The 11,465-nt window shown below is 38.5% G+C and overlaps 2 protein-coding genes across 2 annotated transcripts; both read left to right on the forward strand.

The window, feature by feature from the left end:
* The first annotated feature begins 201 nt into the window (after positions 1-201).
* LOC145328566 (uncharacterized) lies at positions 202-4,472 on the forward strand. The gene is made up of 2 exons (XM_080172306.1): positions 202-2,807; positions 3,133-4,472. The coding sequence occupies exons 1-2, from the start codon at positions 2,705-2,707 to the stop codon at positions 4,206-4,208; spliced, it is 1,179 nt and encodes a 392-aa protein (XP_080028432.1). The 5' UTR covers positions 202-2,704; the 3' UTR covers positions 4,209-4,472.
* A 503-nt stretch (positions 4,473-4,975) lies between these two features.
* LOC145328567 (uncharacterized) lies at positions 4,976-7,815 on the forward strand. The gene is made up of 2 exons (XM_080172307.1): positions 4,976-5,883; positions 6,849-7,815. The coding sequence occupies exons 1-2, from the start codon at positions 5,487-5,489 to the stop codon at positions 6,932-6,934; spliced, it is 483 nt and encodes a 160-aa protein (XP_080028433.1). The 5' UTR covers positions 4,976-5,486; the 3' UTR covers positions 6,935-7,815.
* Positions 7,816-11,465: the final 3,650 nt, after the last annotated feature.

Here is an 11,465-nt window from a genome sequence, read left to right on the forward strand (position 1 = left end):
TAAAAAACGCCCAAAGTTAATAAGGCATCAAATATAGAAACATCGGTTATAAAACTTTGGGTACGAGTGTAATTTATAGTCTAATGTCTCCTCCCTTCATGTTTAAATCACATTTTTCTAACGGGGAAAATTAATATCGAAGTTTTTGTCCGTTCAAATAAAGCGTAGTACGCGGCATAGTGGGAAAAATTGTGAATTTGGTATTTGTTATGCAATATGGTGGAATTTCAAAAAATACATTAAACGTGTCTCTAGGAGCATTTTGGCAAGCGGCCCAGGTCGTTCGGAATAAAACGTGGAAAGACAAGGATAAAAAGTCGATATGAGAAGTCTAAAGTGACACAGTTTGAGAGATCTTAAGCGAATTATGTGAAAAAATTCGCTCGTAGTATTGAATAAAAAGTAAAAGGGCTGATATAGAAAGCCTGGAGAGTTAGCAGACAGAAAAAATTAAATTAATCTTAGTTGTCAGCTACGGCCGTTAGATGGCAGTAGAGAGACGTAGTATAGAGGGAGTACCTCTTGCGGCGTATTCGTGCATTATAAATGATATACAGGCTATATGAAGCGGCAGGGGCCGACAATGATGTACAGGCACGTTTATATACTCTTAACTGAGTGGTAGTAGAGGAGGACTCTACGTATGGCGGTACAGGCCAGATAAGTTTCTCAATTGCGGCAGGCAGATTGTGAGACGGAACGGTACAAGTTTAGATTAAAACCACGAGGGGTGGTTGTTGTCAAGCTGAGCGCGAAAGCAAGTAGTCATACACACACACACGCACACACACACTTACACTCGGACTACGGGGGCCGAGAGAAAGCTCGCTGTTTTACTTCATTCTTTATCTGACCATTGAACGAACAACATCTAAATACAAAAGTGAAAGAATAAAGAATAAAGGATAGTTGAAACATAGATTTATGCTACAAAGTCGCTTGTGATATTAATCGTTTAAGTTTTTTCTAAAAATTTATTTTCTGTAGCATTAGTTTCGCAATCCTTTATGAAACGATAATATTAATTGTATATGTAAAGTGAATTAATCTTTTTAAATGAGAAAGTAGATTTAAGTTTCGAGAATGGTTTTTTATAAGGATAAAATATTTCAGTTTAGATAGTGGTATGTAAATCAGAATTACCTAAGATTCAAAATTAAGCACGTTTTCGTAAAAAATCGACAAACGAACGTTTCAATTGTACGAATAAGCGTTCAACTGTGAATTTTTATCGAAAATTTTCTATCGAAAATGTGCTTATTTAAGATTGATGAACGAAAATTTGTTAAACGATTCGAATGAAGCACATAAGACAAAGAACTTATTCTGTTCCTATAAATCCTTTAAATTTACCATTCTCGAAACTTCTGGGTTACTTTAGATGGAACAGATTTACTCGTTCCGAGTCTTTCCGCGTTTTATTTCGATCGAGCTTCGGACAATATGACAAAATTGAGTAGGTACACGTTCCAAACGGATTTTTCTGGAATTCAAGCTATGAAATAATAATGTGAGGTTTTCATTGAAGTATTTAAAACGAAAAAGAAAATTGGTATTTGTTATGCAATATGGTGGAATTTCAAAAAATACATTAAACGTGTCTCTAGGAGCATTTTGGCAAGCGGCCCAGGTCGTTCGGAATAAAACGTGGAAAGACAAGGATAAAAAGTCGATATGAGAAGTCTAAAGTGACACAGTTTGAGAGATCTTAAGCGAATTATGTGAAAAAATTCGCTCGTAGTATTGAATAAAAAGTAAAAGGGCTGATATAGAAAGCCTGGAGAGTTAGCAGACAGAAAAAATTAAATTAATCTTAGTTGTCAGCTACGGCCGTTAGATGGCAGTAGAGAGACGTAGTATAGAGGGAGTACCTCTTGCGGCGTATTCGTGCATTATAAATGATATACAGGCTATATGAAGCGGCAGGGGCCGACAATGATGTACAGGCACGTTTATATACTCTTAACTGAGTGGTAGTAGAGGAGGACTCTACGTATGGCGGTACAGGCCAGATAAGTTTCTCAATTGCGGCAGGCAGATTGTGAGACGGAACGGTACAAGTTTAGATTAAAACCACGAGGGGTGGTTGTTGTCAAGCTGAGCGCGAAAGCAAGTAGTCATACACACACACACGCACACACACACTTACACTCGGACTACGGGGGCCGAGAGAAAGCTCGCTGTTTTACTTCATTCTTTATCTGACCATTGAACGAACAACATCTAAATACAAAAGTGAAAGAATAAAGAATAAAGGATAGTTGAAACATAGATTTATGCTACAAAGTCGCTTGTGATATTAATCGTTTAAGTTTTTTCTAAAAATTTATTTTTCCCTCCCTCCCACTCCCTTAAATTTTTTCATCAGTATGTTTTAATTTTATAGCATTTTCTTTATATATTTTTTCTTTTCATAAATCGTCGGTTTTTTATGCACGTGGTTTTTGATAGGACAATAATAGATAGTTTTATGATTCAAATTTCAAATTTTATGTTATAAGACTTAACCTAAAAATTTTTATAGGGGTCAATTTTAATGTCGATTCGATTTATTTCCTTTAAACAATAGTTTCTCATTTATAGTGCTTTGTTTAATTTTATATGAGTTCATTCTAGATTTTTTGACTTATATTATATATAAATTTTCAGATTTTTTATCATAAGCCTTTGTTTCTATCTCGTACGGCGCATATTCACACATAAGATGGCCGACGGTGAGGACGAAATGCAGCTGCCACATTTGGGTGACATAGCCCAAGAATTGCCGGCATTTGAGGATGAAAACGGTTTCGAACCTGTATCTCCAGGTATTATTTTAATTAACAGATTATTGGCTATTAAGTATAGAGTTTTTCTTGTAATCACGTATCTTGATATAGACCTATGGTTATATACGTACATCAATGCTCGTTTTTAAAAAAAAAAAAAAAAATTTTTTCATTCGACTCGTGCATACACTTGTTTAAGACACAGTAATATATAAATTTACTTTAGCTGAATTACAAATCTGTCGACTACATTCATGGTTTTTTCATTTTTGGACATGTTTTGTTTAGTTTTTAACCGTTCAAAATAGCCTTTTTGCAATGTATAAATGAAAATCGATAATGGAAATAGCTTTTTAATTTTTAGCAGCGGACGTAGATGATGATCCTGCCGTTGACAGTGACGAAAGTGTCCATGATCAAGAGGATCAGATTGACGCTGCTCATGCGCAGTTCCATGAATCACAACCAGCTCCTATGATGGATGAAATTGCGGAGGCGGATCGAATGAATGATGGAAACGGAAGAGATCCAGCGGAATTGTTGGCCATGCTAGGTGATGATGCACCAATGGGTGCCAGACCGTTTCGTGCTTCCACACCTCTCATTCCAGCACCTCAATCGTACATTCAACAAGAAAGGGCCAGATATGGTCAACATGATCATGTTAATAGAGTAGCACAGCATCACCCTCAGCATCTACCTCAGTGTCGGCCTGGCCCAGTTCATTATCCATCTCAGAATCAGGCAATGAATTTTAGTAATGTTAACATAAATGCGGCACCATACATGGCAGGAGGCGCGGCAGCTAGGCCACAACCGCAGCAAAACGGCGAACGCATACGCCATAGGTCGGAGGAACTACCCAGAGTGCCGACAAAATCAGCTCAGTCTGTCATGCCTCCACGCGGTACATGTCATGACCGAGGATCAGCGGCTGACAGGCCCTTGTCTGTCGATAATTCGGGTCAGGTACCAAACAGTGCTCTTATTGACGTGATTCGCATGCTAGTCAGCGACAGAAATCAGAAAAACCAGCAGAGCACCAGTGCTCCCCAACCATCGACCAGCAATGGTGTTGGCGGTGTCCAGCAACAGCAAGTTCAACAGCAGCAGAGGGCTGGCATGCAAGCGCCTCAAGCAGCCAATTTTCAACAGGCTACGCCGTTTCCCCAAGGTTGGCAGATGGTCGCGTTACCAAGCAGAAGACTTGTCGCAGGCGTGCCTACAAAAACGAAGCCGCCTGGTTTCTGCCTAGTACATTATGCTGTTACGCAACAAACCAGACTGGGAAAAATAACTGAGGTCAATGCGCAGAATTGCCGTGACTCCAGTTATTTGAGGTTGATGCAGAAGACTGGCCTCGATCTATTGTCTGTTCAGAATTATATCGAGGTAACATTATTACAACTATTCGACAAAGAGTATCGTTCACAGTCTTAGTCTTCTCTCCTTTTTTACAGTTTTTTCGAATAATTTTTTAATTTCACAAGTTATGTGGTAGTGGGACTTGTGGTTATCTTTAATATTATAAGATCTTAATAAGCACTAGAGCAGTTTATCTAAACAAAGTAATATTTGAGGTTGTTGTGGTATACCACCATATTTGATTTAAGTACCGTTTAAGTGTTATAAGAATTTGTTACGATTTTAAACTATAATTTAGGATGCAGTTCGCGAGCTTTACAATTTGTATTTGCCCCCTGAGGCCCACGCTACCGTCCATCGCAGTATGGAGTTTTCGCTTATGGCCATCGAGCTGCTCAAGTTCATGAGTCTCTACATGAGCTTGACGTTTACAAACAGCCCCTCGGTGGTTGTCAAGTTTGCCTGCAACGATAATCGTGAAGTTCTGCAGGGTGAGAGGCTCACCAGATTAAATACTTTGCGCAAGGAGCATGAAGAAAGTGAGAAGCGCAGACGGGACAGAGAGCGAGAGGCCAGGCCATCTGCGAAACGCTTCACGGGCACGTGCCACAATTGGTAAGCGCTTAAATTTTTTAACATATGTTTTCTTTTTTGCTGCCAGTTTGAATGAGTTGTAATGATAATTCTCGATTTTGCGCGGGCAATCAATGATTATGCCAATAGATAATCAAAGAAGTTTTTCTTTTCAAAAAATACATAGTTTAGTTTTTTAAAAAAAAATATATATATATTCGCAATTTAACTTACTATTTAGCACAGAGTTTTTTAGTTGTTAAACTCAGCCGGTTTAATGATAATTATATTTTCAGCCAGAAACAAGGCCATAGAGCCTCCCAGTGCACAGCTCCTAAGAAGAAGGATTGAAGCGAGGCTTCGAGTTCCCCGGCCATAGCGGTACTTCCATCTACCAAAGCCGAGGAGCTCCTCATTGACGATGTTATCGCTCCACTCGATAACGATAATTTACCTGACACAAAAACTATTGACTTTAACTCCAATGGTAACATTGAAATCGACGACAATACTTCTGTTAAAATTGTTACCAGTGACTTAGTCGTAAATTCTTTAAGTGACATATCTGACCAAGAATTTGCGGCTTTTATTGACAAAGAAATTGACCGGTTGCAAGATCTGGGTTTCGGTCCAGTTGCAGGAGGGATCCATGATCCAAAGGCCCAGTTATTTTATAAACAGATTTTAAACGCCAGTGATTCCGTTTTAGAATTATTAAAAGACGGTTATAAACCGGACATAGTTACTCCTCTTCCTGAGGCGACAGACATTAGGAACAACATGAGCGCGTTGCAAAACATGCAATTCGTTCAGGCAAAGACAGACAAATGGGTTAAGGAGAACATTGTTAGGAAAGTCGATTATAAACCATATTTTGTCAACCCTTTGACGGTGGCGTCAAAGTTGGATAGTGAGGGTAACGTGAAATTACGTCAGTGTTTAGATTTGTCACGTACACTGAACGACTGTTTAAGAAAAGTTTCTATGAAAATGGAGGATATTTCCATGGTTCTTCCCAGAGTCACGCCCGACTGCTGGATGTCCGTGTTGGACATCTCAGCGATGTATTGCCATTTGGCATTACATCCAGATTTCCGTGGTTTATTCGGCTTTGCGGTTGTCAACGCCTCTGGCACGCGGGAGTTCTATGAGTTTTTAACACTGCCATTCGGCACAGGTTAGTTTTTGTTTTATTTCCTAATTCAATCAATGGTATTATTTCGATGCGCAAGCGTTAAAACGTCTAAGGATAGCGATGTCTATTGTCCTAATCAGTACAATATGAAATGTATTTGACAACCTTATGCATACCAAAAACCAAAAAACGAGTGTATAGTTTTTGTTTTTTACGTTTTGGTAGTGTTTTTCTTAAGAAATGATCGAGCGTCGAATTTAAATTGTACATATTTTTTAAAATTTGATCCATAAGAATGCAATATTTTTTGTCAGGACCAGCCACATACATAATGAATTCTCTGATAGTCCCCATAAGAAGATTCTGCCACGCTCGAGGCATAGACTTGTCAACATTTGTTGATGACTCGTTCAATTCAGCCCTGTCTAAAATTAAAGGATTGGCTAGCCTTAAGTTCATAAAATTTGTGTTCGAGAGTACAGGCTGGACATTAAACTTATCGAAATGTGTCGGGCCTACTACTTCTTTGTGTTACCTGGGCTTTAATTTAGACTCAATTTCTATGAGAATCAGTGCTCCCCTAATGAAGATAATAATTCTCACAAATGATATTAACGCTGCCATTTCAAAGGCTGACAAGGTTGGCGTAATATACGCCAAAGAATTAGCGCATATCCTTGGCGTATGTTGTCACCTTCTCCATTCTCATGGGAGTATAATGAGAGTGGTGACTAGAGCATGCCAGCAGACACTCGGATTGACTGTTCAGGAGCATGGGTGGTCCGGGTCTTTAGCTATAAACGATAGAATGTTACAAGAATTCGAAATGTTGAAGGTTTATCTAATAAGGTGTGTACATTCGAGTTTTTAGTTTTCGAAACATTTTTAAGAATTTTTATGTCTTATTTTTCCCCTGGCATTTTACGAATGTTTTGTTTAATTTCGGTTGCATTTTGACGTTTAGTTAAATATGAATATACACTTAAATATTCTTGTTTTTATTTCAGTTTCAACGGACAACCTGTCAACAAGTGTAATGTTGTCATCAACATTATCCAACCTGCGAAGCAGGCAGTTTTGCTGGAAGCTGTAGATCCTTTAGACATCTCACAGATAGAATCCATCATGGTCTCTGATTCAAGCGAATCCAGAGCTTATGTATTTGAAGCGGAGCAACTTCGTTTCATTAAAGAGTTTCCATTTGAATACGACGAAATGCAGCAGTCTAGTACACTGCGAGAGTTGTTGGCAGTTGTGAAAATGTTTGAACAGGAATCATTTCTCCAGCAAAACAGACACAAAACAGTGGTTTGGTGTACGGACAATCGCGGTTTAGTTAGTATTTTGAACCGCGGCTCTAGAGTAGAAATTCTGCAGCGTCATGTGATAAATATCAAGTTAGTCCAGCTACAATTTGACATTATCCTTTTGCCAGTATGGCAAAGGAGGAGCACGTTGTTGCTAAAAATCGCTGACGAGGGATCTAAAGTAAGTAACACCGACGAGTGGTCGGTAGCCCTCGAGGATTATAATCTAATATGTGAAAAATTTATGGTTATGCCGGAAATCGATCTCATGGCCAGCGCGGCCAATACAAAATGTTCGGCGTTTTATTCAAAGTTGCCGGATAAAACGGCATTAGGCACTGACTTTTTTATACAAGAATTGGATAATAGGCGTGTCATGTACATATGTCCTCCAGTTAAAGTTATAGTTCCAGCATTACATAAGATCTTGAGTATACCGTCCGCCACTATCGTGTTTGTTATTCCCTTTTGGCAGTCTGCTTGTTTTTGGTCGCAGTTTATTGAAGCTGGAAAATTTAAGTCTTTCATAAAAAGAATTTTTGTGTTTAAGACCTTTTTTACATCAGAAGCAGCAGATTGTATGTTTAAAGGAAATTGTAATTTTTCTATGATAGCTTTATTAATTAAGACCTGAGTTGTGTATTTTCAGCTAATAGAAATGTTTCATTTATTGGGCCACGATATTTCATTGAAAAAATTTTTGAGTAAATATACAGATATGACTGTATTAGATCATAAGGGGAGGTAAATTTTTATTTTTTCGTCATGACGGAAGATGTAGTAGGACTCAAAGATATTTTTCATTCGTACCCAATAAAATGATATCATTTCTTTGCAGATATAATTATTTTAATTTATGTATTAATCTGACTTGTAAATCTAGAGTTCTGTAATAACCATACAAGTCCAAAAAAGCGTAGGAACATGAAAAGCATTTTATTTTATTTTAGACACATTATTCTAAATTCAGCTAGTTTGTTTGAGCAGAATTAGATTATGTATACCTATTAGAGAAATCCTACTTGTTTTGGACTTTTTGGTTTGTTATAAATATTTTTATATTCATCCCTATCTTGTTAACGTTCGGTCTTTCCATGAAAGTGCAATCTGAAAATTATTCTAGTCTGTGATACGCTTTGAAAATTTAATATATATTTGTGGCTGTTTCAAGAAATGGGTTTACAATTTTAATATTTGGCCTTTTTTAGTAGATTCCGAATGGATTCATATTTGTGTATATTGAATTTTTACAAATTAAACTAGTCTTTCGGAGATTTGTTATTTGATTTCTCATATTTGTATACCCATTTCAGACTTTTTATTAGAGGAATCTGCGGCAATCAGTTTAAAATGGGTCGCGTCGGATTTGATCCAGCTTATCGGGCCAGAGGGCAACAGAGACCTATGAGAGGCAAGTATATTTGTTCATATGATACAAAATCGGGTAGCAAGACAGGAATCAAATGTTTTTTCGGCTTTAGGATTGATAGCTTTTAATTTCAGATCTATGATACAACGAACAAAAAATTTTTTGTTAACGTACAATGATCGGTTTCGACGCAGGTTTTTCTTTGCATCCAATTGGATGAATAACGTTTTCCATAAGAGGTGTTTAACGTGTAAGAAGTCCGTTTTTTACTTAGATCTATAGTTAATTTAATCTATATTTTTAGTCGGAGAGGGTCTTCCTGCTCGGATTTCACAAAGGCCAGCTCTGAGAATCATGAGGGCAGCACGAGGCCTGAACTTATCGCCGACAAAGAGCCGAGATGCCAAGCTATACACGTCGTCCCGCGCCCAGTCTACCACGAGTGTACATTCACAGGTAGTGGAGGTGTTTCTCGCCTACCTACGCAAGAGGAATCTACCGGCAACCACGTTCCAGGAAAGGGTGTTGCAGGACTTCATCCATTATCTTGAGGATATAAGGAAGCCTTACTCTTTTCTCAAACAAGTTTGTGGAAGTTTGAAGGCATGGTCATATATAATAGATCAGCCTGTTTCGGAGTTTTCACAACGTGTGTCGCGGCTATTGGAAGGAGCAGTGAGAAGAGCAGCAACGGAACGCGCCCCTGTCAGAAAAGCCACGCCCATTCCTAAGGGTGTTCTCACAGCAATCATGCGCAAGATAGTTTACGACTATGACTCCATCTGGGACATTCCTCTGCCTTTTTTCCGAGCGACGGTGGCAATAATTTTGCAGTTCCACACATTTACTCGCCTCGCCGATCTTGATCAAGTGAGGGCTTGTCATATAAGCCAAGATCAAATAGGCGGGGTGGAAGTTCTGCGAGTGATCTACCCAAAGAGGAAGAATGATCAAGAGCATGAAGGATGTACAAACCTGTTGGCTTCAGAGGGCGGAGATTTGTGTCCCGTGGTACTGATTAAGAAGTATTACCGCAGATGTGGATTCCAGTTTATGGGAGAAGGGATCCTGGATGAAAATTTCTTGTTCTGTAGAACTTCTACCATGTGGCTGCCAGGTGGTAGACAAATTGTGGCTGACGGCAGGTATCAACTTTCGCCACAGACTCTTTTGAACGATATTACGCAATTGTGCCGTCAAGTAGGATATTTCGGCCCTGTGGGCCGAAAATCCTGCAAAATGTCTGGGGTTTCCGCAGCGTGCGAGGCCGGCTTGTCGGACGAGGCGTTGAGGGATAAGGGGAAGTGGCGGTCGATTGAAATGTCCCGTATGTACCGACAAATGACGGAGCCATATCAAATGGCTTTGTCGCGGTGCATTACAATGCAGGACGATCCACAAATAACGGATTTTGCGCGGAACTCCGGTCAACCAATTTATCGCGGGGCGCAAAATTCTAGGTCGACTTCCCATCCCCAAGTCTCGCGGCGCCCGTCCCCAAGCAGGCACGAGGACATTATAACACAGCGGCCCCAAGACATGCCTACGTCGGCAGCACAAAGATTATTCCCATGCCAGCCGGTGATAAACGGCCACACAAATAGAGCTGGGCTTTTTCACAATATTGTGATAAATTCTCCGTTCACAGGAGGACAGCGAACGGCGAGATTCGTCGACGACGGAATCGTCAACACACGTTTCACAAGAAACACCGACGCTTTTCGTTCTTGGTTTTAGCCAAATCAATGATTTTTCCGTTGAGTTTTAATTATTATTTTATGTAAATATTCGACCTTATAGGTTAAGTCCTTTGTGTTTTATCATGACTTTTCAAGGTTAGAATAGTAAGTTTGTTTTTAAAAAAAAAAAAAAATTTTTTCGGCGGCAAATAATGATATAATTCCGTTTTGAATGACATATTTCGACCCATTCGAATCACGACATGTATCGACGGATATTTTCGTCGACAAGTTGTCGGTTTTTTCTATTTTAAATTAATGACATTACCATGAAAGAAACAAAGGACCTTAGCCATTGAAAATTCATACTGTGTTAAATCTAGTACCTGTTTTATCAGTTATGTCAGAAATCTGGAAACTTATTATATTCAAATCATGTACATTTTGGATCTTTGTTAATAATCTATATCTTAATGATAAAGGTTTTTTACGAAAATTTCTTGTGATATAACGTACAATCCAGTATAAAAGCATTATTTTCAATCAGTAAGCGTTTTTTAAACAAGTTTTTATACCAGTGCAAAAACAATACAGTCATCACAGCCTTTTTATATATGTCATAGTCATCCCAATACTTGTAATAACTTATTATGTTCAAGAAAATCAATATAAGTGAAACAACAAGAATGAGTTAGTCATTTATTTTATGAAAATTTTTCATAGTAAAATTTATAGAATTTTTCGAGAAATAATTCGATGTTTTTTCATGGCCAGTTTTCCGCGGGTTTCGGTATCAATTTCAGCAATATTTGGAAAGTACATTCTGGAAGTGAAGTGTTGTATTAGACTAGCTACTTCAGCAGCAACCTTGATATGTTTCTCGTTCGTAAACGACTGTGGGGTGATCCGTTCACACATCCAATGACACATCCTAAAAATTCATGTTATAACGGCAGTTTTTTAAATCATTACATTTATATTTCCTCAGATTAATTAAGATATTACTTCTTTCCCGGCCGTTATAGTTTCTGTTCAGATAATTTATTTATCTCTTTTTTCCTGTAACTAAACGTGGTCTTTAGAAGATAATTATATGGTTGAATAGTTAAGCCGTGTTTGCCCGTGTGGCTTGACTGTTTGTTCGCCACACCTAGTTGAGGAAACTAGTTTTACCTGCCGAGTAGGGAGTTAGATATACACTGCTCACTAGTACACAGTTAAAATGTCATTCACCGCTAACGAGGAGTTATACAATGCCTTGCAAAGTCG

This window comes from Acartia tonsa, chromosome 9 (assembly GCF_053477335.1).
Source record: "Acartia tonsa isolate MP-2025a chromosome 9, ASM5347733v1, whole genome shotgun sequence".
NCBI classification, from domain to species: Eukaryota; Metazoa; Arthropoda; class Copepoda; order Calanoida; family Acartiidae; genus Acartia; species Acartia tonsa.